Source organism: Panthera uncia (genome assembly GCF_023721935.1).
Source record: "Panthera uncia isolate 11264 chromosome A1 unlocalized genomic scaffold, Puncia_PCG_1.0 HiC_scaffold_17, whole genome shotgun sequence".
In the NCBI taxonomy this organism is placed as follows: Eukaryota; Metazoa; Chordata; class Mammalia; order Carnivora; family Felidae; genus Panthera; species Panthera uncia.
Genome location: NW_026057577.1, coordinates 37,465,869 through 37,491,528, shown reverse-complemented (window position 1 = coordinate 37,491,528; position 25,660 = coordinate 37,465,869). Strand labels below are relative to the sequence as shown.

The following is a 25,660-nucleotide window of genomic DNA, read 5'->3' as shown; positions in this document are numbered from 1 at the left end:
AGGCCTCCCTGATCATATATTCAGAAGTCTATTACAGGTTTTAGATTACAACTAGACTAGTTAAAATAATTTTCTGTTCTACCTTTAAGGAAATGACTTCTTTTTCCTTAAGTGGTCAGTTTGGTGACAGGAGAAGAGCAAAAATAGTGGCAAGCTTGAGCTTTAGGGACCAAACTCAGAGTACCAACTGTCAGATTTCATGGCTGTGGAACCATGGGCAGACAGCTTAGCCTCTCGGAGCTGCAGTTTCCAGTTTTCCTATCTGAAATACCTCTTCCATATATAGCGTGTACTCAATAAGCAGTAACGGTTGTTCACTACCAAGAAGTAGGAGTGGGAGGTGAGGAGAATTTTTAAGCGAGGAAGCATCTTAGAACAGCATCTCCAACACTATATTCCTCAGAACACTGGTCCAATGAAGTAGAATCCCAACAGTAAAAAGTTTTGCAGTTACTACATTTTGGAAATGGTGTATCCCTCGGCGGAGACTGGTAAAGTACATTAGCATATTTAACATTCTAAGAAGTCCTGCAGCAAAGAAATCAGTTAAAATAATTTTTTTAAATGTTTATTTGTTTTTGAGAGAGAGAGAGAGAGAGAGAGAGAGAGAGACAGAAACAGAACATGAGTGGGGGAGGGGCAGAGAGCCGGAGTCACAGAATCCAAAGCAGGCTCCAGGCTCTGAGCTGTCAGCACAGAGCCTGATGTGGGGCTTGAACTCATGAGCTGTGAGATAGTGACCTGAGCTGAAGTTAGACGCTTAACTGACTGAACCAGCCAGGTGTCCCGAAATGAATTTTACTTAGCTGAACCCAGCCTTTCCCAAACTTATTTTATTAGTTCTTTTTCCCCCTCAAGGAATAACTATTACCTCTGTGAAGCCTACTTTGGGAAATAATGGCATGAGAAAAATATCTAACCTTCTAATCAGAATCCATTGATCCCACACTTCGGATGGGCTGGAGTCCTTGTCAGATTGTCCTGTGGTGTGGGGGGAAAATGAGACAAGCCACTAGACTATGTCCCATGTCACCTAGGTCCATAATGAAAAACTCATCTGTGAGGGAAAAGCTTAGGGGGAAAAAGTAGTGAAATGAAATGTAGTTTCTTGAAACATTGCCTTGGAAATTTCTGTTTTGGTTGGTTTTGGTGCAGGGGGAACTGTAAACTAGATATAGAGTCCTGTGAACTCTCACAGCTCTCCTCAAATGATCAATAGCTATCATAATCTTCTGCCATAAAAATATTTCAAAAGAGTTTCAAAATGCCAGACTGGGGTTTAAATACACACACACACACACACACACACACACACACACACACACTGCGTAGTTATATATGAGCAGATTAAAAGGATATGTTTAATTTATAAGTGCTACTTTGATTAGAAATGATAGATGTGGAAAGACTGCTAAAGGATAATGTTCATACTCAATTTGCAATAATTACACATTTCTTTCATCAAGACACATATCTAATATAATCTCCCAAATCCCAAAGCACACATAAAAATAAAGTCCAGTAAATGACACCAGATAGAATAGGATAAAAATTCTACTCCTACGAAGATTCAGAATACACCAGGGTCTAAATCTAAATGCACAGAAGCAGACCTAGATAGTTTTGAGTATTTTGGTTAGAGCATTATTGGCCTCCAATTTTTATTTTATATATTTCAAACAGAAGAACGTTAGAGTACAATAAACAACCATCAAGAATTAACATTTTTCCCATTCGTTTTACTTCACATATGTACATATATATTTAAATATGAATATATATGGGGGGATAAACTGGTTCACAATCAGTTGCAAATATCATGATACTTCACCTTAAATATTTCAGCATGTATCTCTTACAAAAAGGTCATTCTCCCACATAAACGCATGGTATTATTCTGCCAATAATTCTCTAGTTCCATCTGAAACCAACTCTAGAGTCAAGTTTCTGCAGGAACAGTCAAGGTTCATATATTACATGTGTTTATATCTTTTTAAATCTAGAACGTTCCTGTCATCCCAACACTTTTTCCCCAGCGCATTGACTTTGTGGTGAGACTCATAGTCTGGTAGGATGTCCCACATAGTGGCTTAGTATATCTGATTGTTATCTCTTGGTGTCATTTAGCCCATTCTTCTATATCCTGTGCTTTTTATAAACCAAAAGTTAGGTTGAGATTCAGGATTAGATAAACATTTAACTATACCTCATCAATGAAATGATTATTTATTCCCATTTGCCTTTTTCCCAGCGTAGGTGTACATAGTGCCTTTCACCATCAAGAATGTCCTGGTTTGGGGGCGCGTGGGTGGCTCAGTTGGTTGGCTGATCATTGGCTCAGGTCATGATCTTACGGTTTGTAAGTTCGAGCCCTGCGTCGAAGATCTGCTTGACATAAAGCAGGAAATTGGGGATAAGGTTGTTGGATGGCTGGGTCAGCCTCTTGATGTCGTTCAGGTTGCAGCCCAATTTTTTAAGAACAACTGTACTTGTACAAATTGAGGCATTACGAGAACAGAAATTTGGCTCTAGAAACAATGCAAAACCTACCTGTCCTTTTGATCAATACTAAAACCTCCCTTATTTATCTCAAAAGGCTTGCAGATAATGTAGAAGATCTGGAATTTAGGGAGGACATACTGCCCTTGGAGAAACTTATACATTCTTCTCTTTGCTTTTGAGTTGTAAAGGTTCTGCCTGTTTCCTCCAGGAACTCAGAGCCCTTTCTTAAAATGTGAACTTCAGAGAGATAATTCTTTTTTTTTAATGTTTATTTATTAATTTTGATGAGGGGGGAGGGCAGAGAGAGAGAGGAAGAAAGAGAATCCCAAGCAGGCTCTGTGCTGTCAGTTCAGAGCCCAATGTGGGGCTCCATCCCATGAGCCATGAAATCATGACCTGAGCTGAAATCAAGAGTTGTATGCTTAACTGGCTGGGCCACCCAGGCATCCCGAACTTTAGGTAGGTAATTCTGACCAGGAAGGGAAAAAAGGTGATAATTTGGAAATTAGGTGAATGAAAATCTTAAAAGTCTCCTCCACAAATATTAGTAAAATTTTAGCCATCTGAGAGGTAACCTTAACTTATTCTGTCTGCCAGAAACACAATTTGGACTCCATTGCTCTTTATAAACTAGAGTGTTTTGCATTATCATATCTGTCTTACGGCTAATGTTTTAAAATGAAAGTTATAAGATTTCTGCATCTATCTTTATGTTTGCGTATGTCGATGTGTTTATGTTACAGATGTGTGATATTTTTCTATTTCTGGATGGTATTGCCCAAATTAATTTGTAAAGAGCTCTTTTAATTAGCTTAAAAACAAACAAGCATTTATATTAATCAAGTATACTCTCAGAAATATATAAACTAACACAAATATTTTTCAAGGTCATGTGATCTAGGTTAGTCTTTGGTATATAATTGCTAGTTTAAGTTTGTTGGTTTAATTCAAACACATCTTTAGAATTATCAGCATTAAATATAATATTTTATGCTACCTAGGTTTACTATAAGTCAAATAAACATGTTACCTCTGTTACAGAATCTGTCAACAAGAAAGATAACTTAAAATGGTTGTTAGCTGTTTAATGTCTTACGAAATTTTCATGAGTAATCGAAACATAACTGTTAGGAATAAGTAAATCAGATCTAAGTAAGATAAAAGTTTATAAATGAACTTCCCAATAATAAGTATGCTTTGTGGTATGTCTACTTAAAAATAGTTTTCCACAGCCTTGGAGTGCCTGAGTGGCTCAGTCAGTTGAATGACTCTTGATTTCGGCTCAGGTCGTGATCCCAACATTGCTGGATTGAGTCCCGAGTCAGTCTCTGCACTAAGTGTGGAGCCTGCTTAAGATTATTTCTTTCTCTCTCTCTGTCTCTCTGTATCTCCCTCTGCTCCTCTCCCCCTGCTCATGTGTTTTCTCTCTGTCTTTCTAAAAAAAAAAAAAAAGGTTCCAAAATCTTTTTGGTAACTTAAAACCATAAAGATACAGTGAAATAAGTTAAGTGATGAATATGCATCATTCCCAAATAAGATAAAATACTGAAAAAATAATTACTGAACATAGGTTTATCCACTTTTGCCTTCCTTTTAAAGATGCTTGGGTCTTTTAGTAAACATGTTTTGTGCCACACTGAGAATTTGCCTATGAGGAAGCATATACTTCTAGAAATTGTGAAAAAGATTTATTAAATTTGCAGTTCCACAGAATGCTAGTGTGACAGACAATCCAGAACTTCTTACTTCTTAGTTTTCAGTAGGAATGATGGATTTTAAGTTTTAAGAAATCTAATTAATGCATGTAATTAAAACCACTTAGAAATAATAAGGGTAAAAGGAAACAACTATACATGGAAAGTAGGTAGGGAAAGTGGAATGACCAGTTGTTCCAGAATGAGAAAGAGAAAGCCATAGGCCAAAACCTGAATGGATATAAAAGGAGTTTTATCAGGTTTGTGGAAGAGAAATCTTGGAAGAGAAATTTTATATGCGGTTAAGCTGACTAAAATGGGAATGGATGTGTTCACGATTTTAAAGAGTGAGTTTCAGTATCAGAAGTATGCTGGTACAAAATTGGAATTTGGCCTTTCTCTCTATTTTTTTTTTTTTATCTTTCAACGTTTATTTTATTTTTGGGACAGAGAGAGACAGAGCATGAACGGGGGAGGGGCAGAGAGAGGGAGACACAGAATTGGAAACAGGCTCCAGGCTCTGAGCCATCAGCCCAGAGCTTGACGCGGGGCTCGAACTCACGGACCGTGAGATCGTGACCTGGCTGAAGTCGGACGCTTAACCGACTGCGCCACCCAGGCGCCCCTGCCTTTCTCTCTATTAAAAGGACAAATTTTTCTTGGAATATTGATCTTCTCTTGATAAGAAGTGTATGAAATTTATTGTTTTTTGTTTTAAACTTTTGGGTAATCAATCTGGAAAGCAAAGAGTTTGAGTTTTACCAAAATAATTTACTGTGTATTTACTTGTTTTTATCAGATCTTTGATTACTTAAGAAAACACAGCCTTCTCAATACTAGAAGACTAAATTTTGTTCACAACTACATAACTTTCTGTATTTTCCTTTAAAATCTTCTATTGTCGCTTTAGTTAAATTGATAATTTGGTATTATTTTATAACGATCTGAGATTCTATTTAGTCAGATGTTCAAACCTTTTGACAATTTCGCTAAATCAAATTGTGAATGCAGTCTTTTTGACCTCATAGTAACTTTGAGATTTTCCAGAAGGTCGTTAGAAAATCTCAAAGAGGGTGCCTGGGTGGCTCAGTCAGTTAAGCATCTGACTTTTGATTTTGGCTTAGGTCATGATCTCCTAGCCCCATGTCAGGCTCTGCACTGGAGGTGCAGAGTGGGATTCCCTCTCTCTCTCTCTGTCTCTTTTTCTGCCCCAACTCTGCTAGCACATATGCACTCTCTGTCTCTTAAAATGAATAAACTTTGAAAAAAAGGAAAAGAAAGTCTCAAAGCATTAGCCTTTCACCTTGTAAAAGAGAAATTTTAAGCTAATTAGGTTTATCTGGTATGTCAAAAGAAATTATGTGGGAAGCTTGTCAAATAAGTGATGACAAACCTTCTTAGGTTATATGTGTATGAATGTCTATTACTAATATATATATTCTAGAAATTGTTCAAAGTTGCTAGAAATCTGTCAGTATTCTCATTGTTCAGCTGTTATCTAAAATTATTGTATGCCACAGAAATAACATTTCCTAATTGAATGAACTTTCATCAGATCTATAACCATGGCTATTTTTTAAAAGTCTTTTTGTCATTTATAGACAATTACTATTTTACTCTGATGCTTCTGCAAAGGTAGTTCATCTTCAGACAGATTCATGGAAAGGGTTCTAGAATATAGGTTTCTGATAACTTTAAGATCATAAAACTGAACTGAGTAAGAATATCCAGAACTAAATGAAAAACAGGAGTAAAGCAGAACAAGAGTTAATTACATGGGATTAAATGAATTGATGAGAATGATTATAATTTTTTTTTTACAGCTGTTCCTTGAAACATTGCTGATTCCTTAAGGTTTTCTTTTTCTTCCAGATTTAAGAAAAGCCTTTTTATCTTTTTCTTAAGCTCTGTATGACTTAGAGTAATTTTGTAAAGTATGCCTTTGTAAACAGAATTGAAACATTTACTTTTACTCTTTATCTGATCCCTCCAGAAATCAGAAACCTATTGAGTATTCTTATTTTCATGGCAGTATAATTATTTGCATTAGTTCAGTAGAAAATGTTCTCCTTATAACAGGACACAGTTGCAAACACTGGTTGTATTACCAAATCTTTGACTGGAATGTCATATTTGAGAATATGTATACCATCACATATAACCAGACAGTTTGAAGGAACAAAGATGACTTATGCAGCCAATAAAAGCCCCTTGGAAAAACTAGCCTGATAACTTGCTTAAGGGTTTTCTGTAGACTTACCAGCTGGGTGAAGGAGGTTGCTCCCTGGCAGCCGCTTGGGAGCCCTCAGGACAGCCTTAAAAGAGAAGAATTCATGCAAATCTGTAAGTATTCCAGGTGAAGTCTGATGGTGAGTTCTTGGCTAGGTTTCTTAGTCTGGAGAGGCTTTTAACAGTTGAATCTAAGCTTCATTAGGAAAAGGTCCCTCAAAGCAGATTTAAAAAGAGCCTATATTGGGGCGCCTGGGTGGCGCAGTCGGTTAAGCGTCCGACTTCAGCCAGGTCACGATCTCGCGGTCTGTGAGTTCGAGCCCCGCGTCGGGCTCTGGGCTGATGGCTCAGAGCCTGGAGCCTGTTTCCGATTCTGTGTCTCCCTCTCTCTCTGCCCCTCCCGCGTTCATGCTCTGTCTCTCTCTGTCCCAAAAATAAATAAAAAACGTTGAAAAAAAAATAAATAAAAAGAGCCTATATGGTTGATTACTATGCTTGCTGCATTTATGTAAATAATTAGTCCAAATGTAATGAGACTAGACTTATTTTGCAAACAAATTAGTCTTAGTGTGTTGATCTTTGATAGAGATGAGGGTGACTGTAGAGGAAAAAAATTGTTTCATTGGAAATTGTACACAAACTTGCAGACATCAGATTCTACTCTTGTTCATTGTCTTTGAGGTTTTGTTATATACCTATAAACTGAAGTGGATCCTGAATTCTACTGGCTACAACTCTCCGGTCTAAAGTTTCCAATTATCTCCCATCCTTCTGATTTGGAATCAGTAATAACAAAGACTGCCTTGAACTCTCCTTGGACGAGACCATATCAGGTCCTCTGCACTACCCACATACAAGTCAAACCTCAGGAACTTGAATCTTGGGTCCACATCTGCCTGTTAAAAAGGTCTCCTCCAGGGGCGCCTTGGTGGCTCAGTAGGTTAAGTGTCCACCTGTGATTTCAGCTTCAGGTGGTCATCTCACAGTTCGTGGGATCGAGCCCCGTGTTGGGCTCTGCACTGAGAACCTGGAACCTGCTTGGGATTCTCTTTCTTCTCTCTCTCTCTCTCTGCCCCTGCCCATTTGTGTGCACATATGAACGCATGCACACACACACTCTCTCTCAAAATAAATAAACAAACTTTTTTTAAAGGGGGGAGTCCTCCAGATTCTTGGAACTGCACACCAGCTAGAGATCTAAACTTAAAGTTGACGAGGGAGTTTACTTCCCAGAAGCAGACAGCATCTTGAGTGGACAGCTCTCCCAAGTTCACAGATCAAGACCTTCATCTCCAGCATTAAAACTTTACTCTTTTTGCTTTTTTACTGCTTGCTTTTTCTCTCTATTAATGCACAGGAGGACAATGCTTCTTAATTCTGGTGACTATCACTGACTTTACCAATCAGGCCACGGCTGCACAACAAAAGTCCCTTAACTTTCCTGCTAAGGTGGTTTTAAATAATAGAATTGCTTTAGATTGCTTATTGGCTGAGCAAAGAGGAGTCCGTGCCATAGCAATTAACTCCTGCTGTTAATTGCTGAATCAATACTTTTGGTATTATACCAAATACAAGAAATTGATAAATATGCTGCTTGGCCAAAATAGGTTGATGCCCTTTTAGGTACATTTTGTCATTTATTTGATACCAGCTGGTTTAGTTCATGAATGCCCTGGCTAATGAGTAGATTTAAGTCTCTTGGTGTTATCTTCCTGATAGTTAGCACTTCAGTCTCCCTTGTGTGCTGTGTTCTCCAGGAGGTCTTAAGGGCATGTTTGCAGCCATCAGCAGTACATCAGATGGTCTCACTGCACTTGGAGAAACAGAAACAAGATGAACAATGAGAGGAACACAAAAACAATCCTTCCCCAGATCTGATGTCTTTCCCTTTGAATTTCACAATGAGACCAGAGCCACTCAGCTTTGGTGGTAACTGAGAGCACGAATACCAGAAGTTTGGTCAATCTCTCGTGTGTAAGAGTGTGACCAAAATGGAGGAACTGCTAAATTAATTACACAGGGAGGCCATCAAACTGCTGTGGTTCTAGTGCTGTGGCAGCCTGCCTGAGCCGTGTAACCCACAATCTAAGCCTGTAAATGCCTAATGGTTATGAAATCAAAGCACTAAGGACAACCAGTCGCTAAAAGCCAATCAATAATTTTCTAACTTCTGCCTTCTCTCTATAGAAAGTCTCTCCCTGAGCTCCTGTTGGTGGAGCACTCCTACCAACCACTCCTAATTTGGTGCTACTTGATTCAAATCTCTTTTTTTCTGAGATAATATAAGATAATGGTATTCATTCTATATGCTGGGATAAATGAATGAGGCTAATGTAGTCAGAGATGACTACCTAGAAGCCCGATGCCCTACCTGGTTGTCCTGAGGGCTGAGGGACCCATGTATCAGCCTCCTACAGGAGGCTACGGGTGCATTCATGGTACATCAGGGCCAGCTCTGCACCCTAGGAAACCTAGAGGAATGTATATTCTGATGTTATGATGAGCACATCTTTCTTTTTTAACAATGGTGTTTCTCTTTGTGTGTGTGTGTGTGTTTCTTGTTCCTTGCATTGATTACACAGGACCTGATCATTGTGAAACCCCTCCTTAGTGGAAATATAAATGTCTTTCTCGACTACTTTTTGATCCTACGTATTCTTTTTATTTTTTTTTAAGGTTTATTTATTTTTGAGACAGAGACAGAGCATGAATGGGGGAGGATCAGAGAGAGGGAGACACAGAATCTGGAACAGGCCCCAGGCTCTGAGCTGTCAGCACAGAGCCTGACGCGGGGCTCGAACTCACGGACCGCGAGATCATGACCTGAGCTGAAGTCGGCCGCTTAACCGACTGAGCAACCCAGGCGCCCCTGATCCTACGTATTCTACATGAAGTATGCTCAACTCCTGTTCCAAAAGTTTGATTTATCTGATTTTTCTTGCCTGGGAGTCATACCTCAACAGTTACTAACTGAGTTCTCTTATGTGCCAGTTATTTTGGTAAACACCAGGGATAGAGAAGTAAAGACTGTTTCTGACTCTAAGGTATTTACAGTTCAGTGAAGGGAAACACAGGAATGGTAAGAGAAGGTAAGAAGCGCTTAATGGTGGTCAGTCCAAAGTTCCATGGACTTAGACTTTGGGCAAGTGGGAAGAGTTCCCAGAAGCAGTGACATTTGACGTGTAGCTTGAAGGAGAAGTAGAAGTATGGCGTTTCAAACAGGAAATAGAGCACTGAATAAGAGACAGAAACCCGTGGTTCTGAGAAGTAGGTGAGCTTGTCAGTGTGCCTGGACCACCAATTAAAGGCAGCACCTGGAAGAGTGACAGAGGACGAGGGTGCAAGTGAAGGGACAGGTTTTGGGTTTTGCCTGCTGCAAAATTAGGTTAAGACTTTTTATGTAGGAGACTGACATCTGTAGATAGTTTTTTTTTTTTTTAAACATGGCTGTGGCATCAATATGGAGAATGGATGGGTGGGGAAGTCATTAGGAGATTGTTGCCATCTTGAAAACAGAAGTGATGAGGGCTTGACCTAGGGTCATGGTGGTGGGAGTGGATGAAGGAAGCCAGTGGTGATAGAATCCATAGGAATGGCTGCAGGCATACAAGACAAATCAGTTTGGACAACTGAGTAAGTGATGAAATCATCAACAAAGAGGAGGAGAAAGTCTCAGCCCCCACCATTTCAGCTCTTCAAATCCAAGCCATCCTTTTAGACTCCGCTCATTCCTCCTTCCGCTCATTGTCTCCTTAGGGACCACCCTCTCCCCAGAATATCTATTCTAGGAGACAGCAGTGGACAGTTTGCTGCCAGCAGGAGGCTGTTATTTCATATATGTTAGGTCTGTTTCCTAAACTAGAGTGCAGGACTCTCATTCACAAGCCCCACATCTCATACTGCCCTGATATTCCTCTCAGTGACTGTTGCACAGTGACAGGCATTTACTGCATGTTATCTGCCATAGGCAATGGGGCCTAGTGCTGTGCTTGCAAGTGAAATCTTAAATATAAAATAAAAATGAAGTGTAACTGCTCTGGTTAATGCCGGAGTACAAGGCCTGGAACCTAGGATCTGTAGTTTCCTCCCGTCTAGGGCTCCATGAGACACAGTTTGAAAACTTTTGGCTTAGTGGACTGGCCGTTGGTTGTGGAGTCAGAACTGAGTTCTGATCCCTGCTCTGTCTCTTACCTAGCTGCAATGGAGTAGACACATGGGGAAACGGTTCTCAGCCTCTCTTTCCCCTCTGTAAAACAGGGATAATTATACTTCCAATGGCTTATGGGGAGGACAAAATAAGGCAATGTGTGTAAAAATCTCTGGCACCTATTAAATACTCGCTAGGTCATTGTAGTTGGTAAGAATATTAAGACACTTGGTAGCTGATGGTGTAACTGACCCTTGTTGAATTGGTACTTTGTTCAGTCTATATAAACTTAACCATTGCTCAGGTTAGGAAAAGCCAGGGTTTGGTTGAAGTTATTGGGGAGTTTGGGATCAAAGGGGACCCAATCTTGTCTTATGCTGTGCTCTCTCTACTCCATAAACCCACAATCGCCTGCCTTTGCATGAGGACCTGTCAATATTTAATGTGTGGGTGTCAGTTGCTGTAAACTGAGCATACCCCAGCACCAACGTGAATTAATTATATGCAAGAGGAGAGAAAATAAAATGCCTTCTTCTCAGAGCCCCAAGTTTCATTGGCTACGCTGAAGCCAGGAAACCACAGGGTGAAATTTCTACTGATGGAGAACTCCGAGAAGAAGCTGAACCAGAAGAGTGACGGCAAACCACGGAAAGTACGATTTAAAATCTCCTCCTCCTACAGTGGCAGAGTGTTGAAGCAGGTCTTTGAGGATGGGCAGGAATTAGAGTCGCCAAAGGAGGAATACCCTCACAGTTTTCTCCAAGAGTCCCTTGAACCAATGGATGACGTTTATGGGTCTGGGGAGGCCCCCAAGCCCCGACCATACTCCCCTAAGCTGACTGCTCAGAGGATCAGTGTTTTTAGAGAGGGCAATGCCTACACTTTGGCGGGCGGCCAGTCTTTCTTCAATGATTACAAGGCGAATGACCATAAGGTTGGTATTGTGCATGATGTGTAAACTTTAAGTTAAAATGTGTATAGAAAAATGCCCGATTCAAATTTGTACATTGCTCATGCTCCAGTACCAACCAGAGCTGTAGGTGCACCAAATGGGAAGCCACTGTTGGAATAATATTTCTGGAACAAAAATAACATGCTTGCTGACTACTTATTGGAAAGTGCAGTAAGCGGACATAGTATTCCCTTCCATCCAGGGTAGTAAATTGTAATTGGGTCATTCGCTGGGTTATCTCGGTAAGTAAATTTAATAGAGATGCAGTGGTTTTCAGGTTGCCAGACTGCCGTTTTAGAAAATTATGTGACAACTGGCTGTTTTGTTTCCAGAAAGAGCTGAGTGTTTGAAGGTGCTCATTTTACTCCAGCCAATTATTCAGCTTGTGGTTTGTCCCTGTCTTGTTTTATTTCCTCTCTCCCTCCTGCTGCCTGCTTTTAAAAAATGTTTGTTTATTTTGCTTTTCCCTTGTGTGTTAGCATGAACACTGAGTGGTTGGAGTCCCGGGAAGAAATGGTGAAAAGCAAATCAAGCAGAGGAAATGTTACATGGGGAAGAAGTTCGAGCTAGTAGTTCAGTTGAAACCTGTATTTTGTCTGTTAATTCAATTATCTTTGCCAGTACCATGGATGATCAAAAGCACATACATGATTTTCTTTTAAGCTAGAAGAACTTGGAAAATATTCATTGATTTCTAAAAATGAAGAGATGTGTGGGTGTTTGCCAATGGGATTGTGAATGCCTTTTTTTTTTCTTTAAGATTAAATACAGTTATCTAATGTGCCAGGTCATTAATGAATAATACACCAGGATATGCTCTCATCTTTAATGTGTGAAATTCAGATAATTACTCTCTAATCATTTTTATTGTTAGTTTCAAAGGGAACAGATAATTCATCTCTGGCAGACAAATGCATTGGCCTTTCTGGCCTTGGTGAAAGTGAAGTTATGGGCAGTCCACATTTATCAAAGATAATACCAGGTTTCTTTCTGATAACGAAGGGAGCTGGAGTGAACAACCCCTCATGTTAGTGCAGTAACTTAGACGTTATGAAGCAATATCACATACTTGCTTTTTTAAAAAAATTATTTATTTAAATTCAAGTTAGTTAATGTACAATGTAGTGTTGGTTTCAGGAGCAGAACGCAGTGATTCCTCACTTATACATAGCACCCAGTGCTCATCCCAACAAGTGCCCTCCTTAATGCCCATCATCCATTTAGCCCATCCCCCCCACCCCCCTCCCCTTCAACAACCCTCAGGTTTTTTTCTGTATTTAGGAATCTCTTGTGGTTTGCCCCTCTCTGCTTTTCTCTTATTTTTCCTTCCCTTCCCCTATGTTCATCTGTTGTGTTTCTTAAATTCCATATATAAGTGAAATCATCTGATATTTGTCTTTCTTTGACTGACTTCGCTTAGCATAATACATTCTAGTTCCATCCACATTGTTGCAAATGGCAAGAATTCATTCTTCATGATCTCCGAGTAATAGACTTTTCCATTGGGTCTTCAGCACAACTTTGAGGAGAAAGGCAAAATATGCGCATTTCCATTTTGCAGATGAGTAAAATTGAGTGCCAAGTTGTTAAGGGATCTACCAGTATTAGAGGGTCATTAGGTACACAGTCAGAATAAGAACCCAGCTCTTCTGATGCCTCGCGCTTTTGACCCTCTGGAATGCTCCTTTTTAGAGAATAAGGTCATGAATCATAATGATGACGTTAATAGTGATAGTTGCCATTTACTGAGTGCTTGTCATATTGTAGCTTCTTGGCTATATCTTGTACTTACAGTATCTCTTTTAAACTGAATCTTATTTGTAGGTTTAGACTACAAAGTTGTAGTTTATACAAACCTTGTATAAGCCTATGGTAGAGAATATTGGACCAGTTCACAGATCATGTGTCAAACTTGGCATGTATGTGAATGTATGATTTGGTAAGGACTTACAAAGCCAGATAACTGAGTTTTCATAGGAGTGCTGCACCATTGGTTTAAACACAGTATGCTGGAGACCATGTTCAGAGTTTGATTCCTGTTCACCTGGTTTCCTGCATGATCCAGTTATCCTTGTTTTCTTTGTTGCCTGATCCAGTGCCACCTCCTAATCTTAGCCAGCCTCTGGGTTAGAGGGGGATCAGGACAGATTCCTGCAGCTCCACCCACTGAAACAGGTTGTCAGTGTGGTATTCATGAAAAATAAGGAAACGAGAGCTGGAAAGCCATGATTTTTCAACAGTGAACCCAGTTGTAAAATAACCCTAGTAAATATTGGCTGTGAAGCAACACTGGGCAGCAGTTAACTACAACAATTAAAAGTAAAGGCTCTGAATTTGAGCAGATATTTGTACACCAATGTTCATAGCTTCTGTATTCACAATTGCTCACAAGTGGAAACAACCCAAATGTCCACCAGTAGATGAATAGACAAATAAAATGTGATATATATACACAGGCGAATATTATTCAGCCTTAAAAAGGAGGGCCGTTCTGACACATGCTACAACATGGATGAAACTTCAAGACCTTGTGCTAAGGGAAAGAAACTAGTCATAAAAAGATAATTATATGATTCCACCTGTATGAGGTGCCTAGGGCAATCAGATTTATAGAGACAGAAAGTAGAGCAGTGGTTGCCAGAGGCTGGGGGAGGGGCGAGGTGAGCGTTTAATGGGCATAGAGTTTCAGTTTGGGAAGATGAAAAAGCTCTGGAGATGGTTGGTGGTAGTGGTTACACAACAGTGTGAATGTACCAATGCCACTGACCTGTCTGTCCACTTAGAAATGGTTCAAGTGGTAAATCTTATGTAATATATTTTACCACAGTAAAAATAATAATTAAGAAACAGGGGCTCTGATGTCTGTTAGACCTGGGCTTTTTGTCCACTCTGCCTACTTACTGTGGGAGCTTAAGCAAACCACTTAGTCTTGCCAAGCTTTAATGTTATCGTCCATGAGATGAGAGTAATAAAAATACCTATTTATGGGGCACCTGGGTGGCTCAGTCAGCTAAGCATCCAACTCTTGGTTATGGCTCAGGTCATAATCTCATGGTTCGTGAGTTCAAGCTCCGCACTGGGCTCGGTGCTAACAGTGCAGAACCTGCTTGGGATTCTCTCTGTCTCTGTCTCTGTCTCTGTCTCTCTGTCTCTGCCCATCGCTCGCTTGCATGCACATACTCTCTTTCAAAATAAATAAATAAACTTTAAAAAAAGTATCTACTTATGAAGATTGTTGTGGTGATTAAAAAAAGTTTGTATGTAAGAAATACTTAGCATTATGCCTGAAACATTGGATGTGCTTAGCTAATGTTCCCTACCATTGTGATAATGACCAGGTTCCTATCAAAGAAATACTGAGTCTTTGTAAAAAGTTTTATGGGATAGAGAAAGAGAAAGTGGTTATAAACAACTAAATATTTTAAAGAATTGAAACCAACTGAAGTTTTATAAGGTTCCTTTAAAAAAAAAATGGAAGGGAAAGGAAGGGAAATGGCATTTACTAAACATATACTCTGTATATATTATGTAATTTCATCTTCACAGTAATTCATTGAGAAAGATTCTTACAAATTGGAGAAACAGTGCACAGGAGTTTAGTAACTTGCAAATCTTGCACAGAAGAATTCGCCTCAGGCCTGCCTGCCTCCAAAGCCCACTGCATTTCTAGGACCCAGGAAGGTGTTCCCGCATTTAAACGCAGAGCGACAGAAAGGTTTCGTGGTGTCTGAAGAGCAGTCTGCAGGCACATTGCCACTGTCAAGGGCATTTATGAAGCTCAGTCCCGTAAGTTGCCGTTCTGGGCACTATGGAAGGAAACAAAAAAATTCCTGGCTTCCTCATGGCCCTCTGTAATGGAAGAGTGGGTGTTTTCTCACGGGCAATTGGGCGTAACCAGATAACGTGAACTTTAGTTACACCCGGAGCGTTTCCTTAGACACAAGGAAGAACTTGGCTGTCAGGGTGACTGAAACTTAAATACACCTTAAAGGTGATTTGGGACCCTCCTTCTTTGGAGTACATTAAAAATAAATTTACAATCTTTGGTGTCTCACATATTGACCAGGTTAGAGGCAGGAGGTTGGACCCTATGACCACAGACTTTTTTTTCAACATGCTATGAGTTTCACCCCAAGAAAACCATTTCTATGTGTGAAAAAAAGTTCCCTAGTAATTGAACCTCTTTGGCTATTAGTGGAAGTGGAAATGGAACCTTCCAGAAGTGCCACCATCTTTATCTTCTGATGTTCAGAAACTGATAGTCCAGAGTGTGAAACAGGAGCCCAGTGAGCATCAAACAATAGGAAATGGAAGCTGCCACACGATCCCTTGAAGAGAAGGAGAGAAAACAGGCCCAAGTAGGAAGCTTGTGGCTTCATAAATAATGATTGAAAACTCTGCGGGTGTTTCAAGGAAGGGGGCCTGAGTACTGAAGTCCTGTTTAAGCCAGGTTGTGACTGAATGCGTTAGGGTTGTAAAGAGGAGACTGCTTAATTGTGGCATCTAAGTAGATTTGGTTTCTCCCGTTGTATAAGGGCGGGGCAGAGGATTTCACGTTGGGGTATTTAGCTGTGTAGCATGATTGTGTGTGGACTGCCAATGGACAGTTTTTCATACTAGCAATGTTAGGGGTGCCTGGGTGGCTCAGGGTGGTTCGTTGAGCATCTGACTTTGGCTCAGGTCATGATCTCACAGTCCGTGGGTTCGAGCCCCGCGTCGGGCTCTGTGTTGACAGCTCAGAGCCTGGAGCTTGCTTCAGGTTCTGTGTCTCCCTCTCTCTCTGCTCCTCCCCGCTCATGCTCTATCTCTCTCTCAAAAATAAACGTTAAAAAAAAATAGTAGCAATGTTAACAATGCCCACCAGTATATAGTATTTTTAGCTTTTGGAAACCCTGTCTTATATACTCTTCATTGCACCCCTACCCCTAGAAATTGATATAATTAGCCTCAGGGATGGGGGTCCAAATCTTTAACCACAGGGACATTGCCCAATCAGCACAGAAGCCAGCAGAATATTGGGGCAGGGTCCTGAAACGTGGACTTCTGAGCAACAACCACTACATTACTGGGTTTAGGGGATGTGAGAGGTTCCCTGAAGAGAGCTGTGGGTAACAGGAGGGCGCTCAGGAGTCTCAGGACAGCACCTGCTTACCACCCAGTATCAAAGTATTCTTCTGTTTTGATAATAACTTTGTCTGTGGTGAAGCCCATCAGTGAACCCCATCAGTTAGATGTCACCCCATTTGCAGAGGAGCAAACTGCTGTTCTGAGAGGTCACGTGATTCTCTTAAATCTCACAGTTGGTGAACAGCGGAATTGAGATCTGGTGTTGTTTCCCTCCAAGCTATCCTAGCTCTGGGAGGCAATATGTGTTCTTAGTTAATAATCCCTAAACATTTACTTCCCATGCTTCCTTACTGCATTGTTGTAGTAGTGTCTCAATTATTCCTCAGCAAATTGTCAAGTAAGACATGATAAATCTATACAAAAGAACGTGAGCTATTGATAATGATGCCACAGGGTCCCTGGGTGGCTCAGTTGGTTAGGCATCTGACTCTTGATCTCAGCACAGGTCTTGATCTCAGGGTTATGAGTTCAAGCCCTGCATTGAGCTCTGCGCTGGGCCTGAAGCCTACTTAAAAAAAAAAATGCTATAGAAGTATATTTTTTGACATTAAAAGATTTTTGTATCGTACAATTAATAAAAACATTACATATATGTAAGATGATTGCACATATATAAGATCATTATATATTATGTATTTACATAAGATCATCATATACATAACAATCTTACAGGTTTTTTGGGGAGAAGATGCTTGTGAATAGTGCAGGGTAGGTGTTGAGAATATGGACTTTCGAGTTAAACACACTGGGGTTCGAATCCCAGCCACAGACCCTGACTAACTGTAACCTTGGGAGGCTCTTTACCTCACTGTGATTCAGTCTCCTCATCGGTAAGATGTAGAAATCATAGCATCCGCCTCAAGGGATGCTTGAGGGGAAAGTGAGGTAATGCTTGTAAATGCTTATCGTGGTGCCCGACACAAAATAAATGCTATCCACTATAATCAAATAATGATAATCAGTAAATTTTATCTATTATTATTTATGCATAACAATTTTGGAGAGCTGTTTATTTTTTTAAGCCCTCTTTTGTATTTATTAAACTCTTTCTGTGTGCATCCCTGCATCAGCTACTGCTGTATGTAGTGGGAATAGAAGTTCTGGCTCCCACCCTGCAGTCCCGGTTTTACAGTTAGTTCAGCTTTGCTTGGTTACCATCAACAGGGGGAAGGAATCTGGGTTTTAAGGATTTTAGAGAGAGTGAACAAACCAGGGAGTGAATCGTAGCTTTGGGGTCTGTTGGAATCATAAATGCTAGATGGTTACAAGGTCCTTCTCTCCTGTTGCCTGGGATGTTGAACAGTTTCTGCAGCCCTGTATATGGTGATCGGTGTTAAATCTCCATGCTTATTCTCCATTTCTCTAGTCCCCACCTATTATAGATTTTGGAAAGATAATCATCTACACGAACAACCTGAAAATCATCCGAACCCCAATGGACAAGAGAGACTTCATGAGGAAAATGCTCCAGAAGGAAGAGGAGGCCGAGGAGGAGTCTCTGATGAGCAAAGAAGAAATCTGTGGAGACAGCGGCCTGAATGATGGGCATTTGCCAGACACGGAAAGCACATTCCCCCATAACCAGTACCCACAGGTGTGTCAGAATGGTTCGCTGTCCTACTTGGAGCTGGCCCTACAGCAGTGGTCTCCACATGGTTTTGATCTTTGCACTACTTCAGAAAAAACTTGAATGTAAATACTTAAGATGTCTAACTGTTAAAGATGTTCAAGAATTTTAACTTTATTATTATATTTTAATGGTAAGTGATTAGCAAAACAGTTATGTATATATTTCAAATACGCACAGTTTTTTTTTTTTTTTGATGACTTCTTTTGAGATCCAATTAGGTATTAATTGTTTTCACTCTGCAATGTGGCAAAGAACAGCTTGTTCCAGAGATGGAAAAAATCAGCTCTGTTCTTTTTCTTAATGGGTTTGCTTGTGTTTGTCTTACTGGTTTATCCTCAATCCAGTTTCCTTGAAGAGATCTTATGAAGACATGTGTCCAGTTTTGTAGAGATTAGTTTAGTTGAAATTAAGCCATATTGTCTCTAAGTCTTCTAGACCAGGGACAAGAGAACTTCAGTATGTTGCAAAATGCTCAAAGCGAATGAGTGAGCTGGGACACCATTGTCACTTTGCACGCAGTGAGGTCACTTTACGTCATGTTTACTCTAGGGTCCCCTGGGTACCATGTTTGGTCACTGCCTGACCTAGTGAAGGTGCCAGTGTCAACTAGTTTATTAAAAATTAGTATAACGGTTTATTTTGAAGATATTATTGACGCTTAATTTCTTGCCTTTTTAAGATAAAAAGTAAATAGGGGCGCCTGGGTGGCGCAGTCGGTTAAGCGTCCGACTTCAGCCAGGTCACGATCTCGCGGTCTGTGAGTTCGAGCCCCGCGTCAGGCTCCGGGCTGATGGCTCGGAGCCTGGGGCCTGTTTCCGATTCTGTGTCTCCCTCTCTCTCTGCCCCTCCCCCGTTCATGCTCTGTCTCTCTCTGTCCCCCCCAAAAAAAAAAAAAAAAAAAAAAGATAAAAAGTAAATATAAACAGTTAGGATTTTTTTTTCTTCCCACACGCCTCAGAGGTGTGCCCTCTTCACCTTGGAAACTGTTGCTTAGACATGCTCAGATGAGGGGGTAGAGTGATGATATTCATTAGTTCACAGTGTGGGGTTGGGAGTGGGAAAAGCAAGTTTGATGGTTTTAAGCTAAGGGAGTAAAAGCTTGGATAGCAGCAGAAATGAATTTTCTCTCTCTTCAGATTCCATCTCTTGGGAGCTGAAGCTTTCTGTGGGACTTAATCTCACCTCCCATGAGTTGGTGTGACGCAGTGAGCCGGCGGCTTCCTCGTACTTGAGTGATATCCCCACCTTGGCAAGGTTTAGAGGATGGGAATGAGAAAGTCATGACCAGACTCTAGCAAAAGACTCTTACTAAAGTTCTGCTCACAACGACTCATGTCTCTTTCCCACCTGATCTCACACTAGATAAGATATATTTGAAATGAAATATGATCATGTCACCCCTTCATCACTCTCTTTCCCCACCCCAAACTTTAAGTGACATCTCATCCTTTGGAATGAAACCAAACCTTCTGACTTGTTGTAGAAAACGTTGTATAGCCTGGACCCTCCCGGCCTGTTTATTCTCCTCTTACACATCTCTCCTCATTCTCTCTGTCCCAGACACACTGCCCATCCAGCTACCATTCATATGTTCTTTGCCCTTTCCTAGCAGAGGCAACTTCCCTCTGCTTAGAATGTTCTCCAGATTCCCCACCCCCTTCCCCTTAGCATCTGAAAGTGGAGACATCACTTCCTCAGAGGATAGACCCCTCAGAGTACCTCGCACCCCTCCTCGGTTGCAGTCTTCAATTTCTCTGTGTAGTTATTTGGTTAACGTTTGCTATCACACACTAGAGTTTTGTCTTGCATGAGGGCTGGGGCCATGTTTATGTTGGGTTTGGTATAGTAGTTCCAGTGGCACAAAAATAAGAATGAAAATAGAGGTTGGCACAGAGTAGGCGCACAGTGCATATTAGTTAAATATTTGTGGAAAGAATATTGGAATTTGGGACCAGAGTGCCAGCTGGTAAGGAAGTATCGTCCTTCTGCCTTCTCTTGCCTTTTAGCACTATTCAGAACCCAGCTTAGCAGCAGGCAGACTACTAAACATTGTGATCCGAAGCATTACCTCCCCACTTTAAAATTCATTAATTCTATTCTTTTTCAAGCCGTTTTGTAATTTGTAGGAGCATATATTTTCAGAAAGGAGCCAGAAATGATAAAATGCAGGTCACGCCGCTGGCCTGAAAAAAAAAAAAAAAAAAGCAACAACAGCCCTGACATGACAATTATCTGTAAATTCAATTTGGAGAGATCCATGTTTTCTGGCTGTAATACCACAAACTAGGACAGAGGCGTGCAGCAGAGAGTTGCCGTGAAAGGTTATTCTTCACTTGCCTGTCTTTTAAACTCTGTTTTAAATTGCTATTTGTTTGCCAAATCCCTCATGCAATAAATGCCCAGCCAGGTTTTATTTTAAAAAAGAGGGTCAGAGAACATCAAGGTGCCCCTTCTGACCAGGAGACCCTTTGTTGTGTTATATGGAGCAGGGAAGCAGTGGGAACCTTGATGAAAGAGCAAGGCAAGGGTAACGGCCAGGCCATGCTGACCATCTGTATTCACCGTAAAAGAAAAGGAGAGCAATAATTGAATTGAGCCACAGTGAAATATGGAAGGGGAAAAATCTGGCCGTATGTTCGGTGGATTTGAGACCATAACTCATCCGGACTTCTTTATGCCTTATGCGCTCTTGCCTTTGAAATAGGCAACAACAATGACAACAACTGTCATTTATTGAGGGCCTGTGATAGCCAACCACCATGCCCACTGCTTTCTATGCATTAGTCTACTTCATTCTCACAAGGACTCTGTGAGGTAGTGATTGTTAGCAGTCCCACTCTTTAGCTGGGGAAACTAAGGCACAGAGAAGTTAAGTAACTTGCCAGAGGTTATCAGAGCCAGTGGTCAAACCCTGGACCACCTGACTACCAGTCCTATCATCTTAACCACTCTGCTGAGCAGTCTCCAGATTGGTGCTCCTTAGCATCATCAGGGCTACCACAAGCCTTTGAGTCTGCAGTGTGAAAGCTGAGGCCCCTTTCCTTGGCCATGGAGCTAGTAAGAGGTGGTTTGGATAGGTCTGTCGGTTCCAGGACCTAAACTGTGCAGTACAACTATGTTCTAAGCCATCTTACTGATTATTTTCTGAGAGGAGATTAAAAATGCTGAGAATGGAAGACAGAAGCTTATATCCCTCTTGCCTTGAATAGAGGTTCAGTAGCCCTTGATTTAATCATTAAATGATTAAATGACATGCTGAGAGCAAGTGGTTGGAAAGAGGGTGGTAACCCAGGGTAAGAATGGAAATTCCAGGGAGCCTTCTAATAGCACCTCATACAACCACGTGACATTAGATAAAATTTGATCGATGATTTTTTTTTGTTCTCCGCAACAGGTGCACCAGGTCATTTCATGAATCTTTTCATAGCTGAACCTGACATTGTATGCAAATTAATTTTTGGATGACATGTATAGCATTTTGGTAGGAATTTACTATACTTCCTTTGGCAGCACTGACAACATTAAAATCTCACTGGGATCAAGTCCAAAACAAAAACATGTGGATTTAGCAGAAAAACGGACTGTGACCATTTCCTTAATGAATATTTTGGCAAAAACACTTATTTTGAATACTCTGAATACTTTAAGGGTAGAAAACAGGTTTCTCCATTGTTGATGTATTAAAATATGGCCACAATCAATAAAATATTAACCGAAGGGTACGTTTAGGCTTTTGTCGGTTGGATGATCACTTCCATTCCCTAAATCTAGAATGAATAAAATGTGGTATCTTCTTAGACACTTTGTAGCACAATGGAACTATTTTCAGAACTCATGCCGCCCTTTTCAAGATTATTTTTATTCTTAAATTATAAAAGAAAGCTGTGTTAGCTGGGTTGAGCCACCCAGTGGATTCCGCCATCTTGTTAGGTCCTAGGATTTAAGAATCAGAAGGGTTCTCCAGACATCCATCATTTTGTTTGTTCATCTGGCAAACATGTGAATGGCACGTGTTGTGCCAGGCACTGCACTAGAAGTCTTGGAGGTGATGGTGACAGGGACTAGCACAGAGAGCTTCATGTCTGGTCAGCAGGAACTTTCAGTAGAAGATGAGGCCTGCCATGCTTGGGGCAGGACAGGTGGGACAGGACTCCTGGCCCAGAGGTGTGGGGAGGCAAGGCTTCCTGGATAAGTGCTGCTAAGCCAACATCTGAAAACAAATAATTGTTGTCTGGTTTGGGGAGAGCCACCCACAAGACTAGAGGCAGGGCTCCACCCTAAATTCATGCCAGAGTTGGTGTGTATCTGGACTAGCATTTCGGTTGTGGGTGGTGAAAACTGGATGGATCTGAGAGATGATTTGCAAGTGAAATAGACAGGACTTGGTGCTGGATCCACCTGGTATTGATTTGGTACCGCCCCTTATTTCTTGGGAGGTTCATGGTCTATGTACAGTCCGCACAGGAATGCAAAGGTTGCTAGTTTCCTTGAGGTGTCTTAGGGAGGGAACATGACGTAGACAAGGGGCATATTCTGCAGGACGGGAGTCGAGCACTAGTAAGTCAAGACTCACTAGCAGGGCTTAGAAGTGAATTAACTTTTGTGGAAAACCTATAATATGCCAGGTGAAAATTGTGGTTTTTTTCACACTCTCATTTAATATTCCAGCTGCTCCGAGAGGTCAGCATTACTACTCCCATTTCGCAGGGAAAGAAAAACAAAGATGTAGAGAGGTCAAGGGAACTTTCCAAGGTGCATTATTGCTCTCTCAGGCCTTATCACAGGTATCAAAGAAAATAAAGTACTGCAGGAATTCAGAGCTCAGCTTCGAAGGATTGTAACATCGATTCATTCATCCACTCAGGCTCTCGGCCAGTCACACAAAAACAGTATCTCTTGAACGCCTGCTGCTGGACAGGTTCAGCGAGGGGCTGTGTATGGAGTCAGTAAGAGCATGAACTCTGGTGCTCAGTCATCTGGAATCAAAACCTGCCTCCTCTCCTCCAAGGCTGTGTGACCATTGGCAAATAACCGAACTTCTCAGCATCTCAATTTTCACATCTGCAGCAAGGATGATAATATTTGCACCACCTCACTGGGGTGTTGTACGGATTAACGTAAAGAAAGCTCTTAGAACAGCACCTCGCACCACCTAGGCACACTGCAGCTGTTTACTATTAGTATTTGGCAATGTGGATAAGTAGGTCCTTGTCCTGACGGAGCACACAGAAATGACATGTCAGATGGTGACAAGGGCAGTGAAGGACGTAAAGCTGCAAAGTGCAAGGCATCGTAGCAGGGGATGGTGTCTCAGAGATTCCATCAGGGAGATCCTCTCTGATAAAATTGCAGTGAGAATTGTGTGCCTCTGGTCAGTTCCCTCTTTGGCATTTGTGGGAAGCATTTTCTGCTCTCGTTCTGCCTCTGCCTTTCTGGCAGCCCAGTGCTATTTCAACGTGTATTTGAACAGTGGTCTCTAACTGAATGCTGCCCTGTCTCTTGCAGGAAGGGGAGCTTCCCGAGGACAACTGTTTTCACTGCCGAGGGTCGGGCAGTGCCACCTGCTCTCTGTGCCACGGCAGCAAGTTCTCCATGCTGGCCAACAGATTTAAGGAGTCCTATCGGGCCCTGCGGTGCCCTGCCTGCAATGAGAACGGCCTGCAGCCTTGCCAGATTTGCAATCAATAGCCTGTGGCTTTGTATGTCCGCTGTTATCGCATCCTTCCTGAAGTTACTGCTTATAAACCCCCTCCTTCTCTTCCCTCTCCCAGCAAGGAAGCCACAGTGGCTACCACCACTTCCACCACTGGCAAAACTCAATTACTTGATGACATTTCGTGAGGCTGGTAACATCTCCATGTGGTTGTAAGTGGCAGAGGCATTTTCGAATTAGAGTCGGCTTTGAAACGGGTTCTAAAATTATCCTTCCAGGAACGTGTGCGTGTATCTTACTTGGCTTAGCTCGGTTTTTTCCTTACACTAGTGAGCAAATAAATGCACATTACAGGCAGCAGGTTGAAGTCATTTTCTGGTTGGGAATTATTTTGCACAATTATGCCATGAGAAAGGGATAAAAAAGTAAGAGTAAAAAAGGCAGGTTTCTGATTAACTGAATTTCTGTTGCATATAATGCATTTCAAATCATCATTGGTCAGATTTAATTTTTAATTAAGCAGAAAAGGAGAGGGATGCCCGATGCAGAATGTACCAGCAGGCCACTGAAAACAAAGCAACATGTATGTGCTTCGTGCTGAAGATGGGCAAGCTGAGGAGGCCTTTCCTTCAAAGTCCTGAGTCTCTCCTGTGTGATGTGCTTGGGTGATATTCACGCAGGCAGTGAGCAGTGCTGCTTCTTAAGACCAGATGAGATAAGACACTCCTACATATGCCTCTAAACTGCTGAGGCTATAAGCCAAGTCAGAACTACTTAGGATAAATTTGGTGCTTAAGTACGTGTGTGTGACATGACTTCTTCCAACCCCTGAATTATCAGCAAATAAATACATGTATTTTAAGTCTAGGATATAGCCACAACCTCTTCAAAAAAGACTGGATATTTTTATAGTTATCTATTAGAAACCTCTAAAAAAAAAAACCAAGGATGATTTTTAAGAATTCTCATTCTACCGTCGGTGAATACACATACTAAAGGTAATTCTTTCCTCTTAAAGTTGGTTACAAAATTAGAAAGATGCTTTCGTTAATGTACTTTTGTGGCTGTAACCCCCACACCCTTTACCACTTGAGAATAACCCTGTAAAATCTGTTGTTTTGAGACACATGGCTTTTCTATGATGATTTTGATTTTCATTACCTGATTTTTTTTTTCAACATTTGTTTGTTATTCTCTAATATTCAGCTATTAAAATAATTCAATGAACGCTTTTCAGGAGACATAAATACTTCTAATAGAAAGATTAAAATATTTTTTGAAGCCATGATAAATTTTGCCTGTCCTCTCTTCCCCGGAATGATAGAACTATTCCTAAGAGACTTTCTTTGCCTCTGCACTAAACTGCTTCCTGACTTGGTTTATGGTTTCTCACAGCTTTTGACTCTTCTATTTTTCCAGACTACTAGAGGAAGGAATGATAACAAGAGGCCTTTAAGTGCGTTCTTCTCTTTTTTGACAGGAACATTTGACAACGGCTGTTTTGAGCCCTGCGTGCCTGATGTACATTGTTGCCCAGATGGGCACCATCGCTTCGGTAGGGCACAGCGCTTACACTTTCAGTGGAGAAGGCAGATCTATCAACAGATAATCACAGCGTAGCATGACAAGTTCTGGGGTAGGGAAATTGCTAGGAGGATTTGAAGCACATGGAAGGTACATCTGATGTAGCCTGAGTGGGGTTAGAGAGGCTTCCCAGGGGAGGAGG

The 25,660-nt window shown here is 41.1% G+C and overlaps 1 protein-coding gene across 1 annotated transcript; it reads left to right on the top strand.

Moving 5' to 3' along the window:
- The first annotated feature begins 11,170 nt into the window (after window positions 1-11,170).
- GRXCR2 (glutaredoxin and cysteine rich domain containing 2) lies at window positions 11,171-24,215 on the top strand. The gene is made up of 3 exons (XM_049648536.1): window positions 11,171-11,506; window positions 18,018-18,245; window positions 23,787-24,215. The coding sequence occupies exons 1-3, from the start codon at window positions 11,171-11,173 to the stop codon at window positions 23,967-23,969; spliced, it is 747 nt and encodes a 248-aa protein (XP_049504493.1). The 3' UTR covers window positions 23,970-24,215.
- The last annotated feature ends 1,445 nt before the right edge of the window (window positions 24,216-25,660 follow it).

Bases quoted from the DNA above. Each gene is read 5' to 3' on its own strand.
- GRXCR2 (XM_049648536.1), top strand. From the start codon at position 11,171: ATGGAGAACTCCGAGAAGAAGCTGAACCAGAAGAGTGACGGCAAACCA. The intron at 11,507-18,017 runs GTTGGTATTGTG...CCATTTCTCTAG, and splicing joins ACAAGGCGAATGACCATAAG to TCCCCACCTATTATAGATTT. The intron at 18,246-23,786 runs GTGTGTCAGAAT...TGTCTCTTGCAG, and splicing joins CCCATAACCAGTACCCACAG to GAAGGGGAGCTTCCCGAGGA.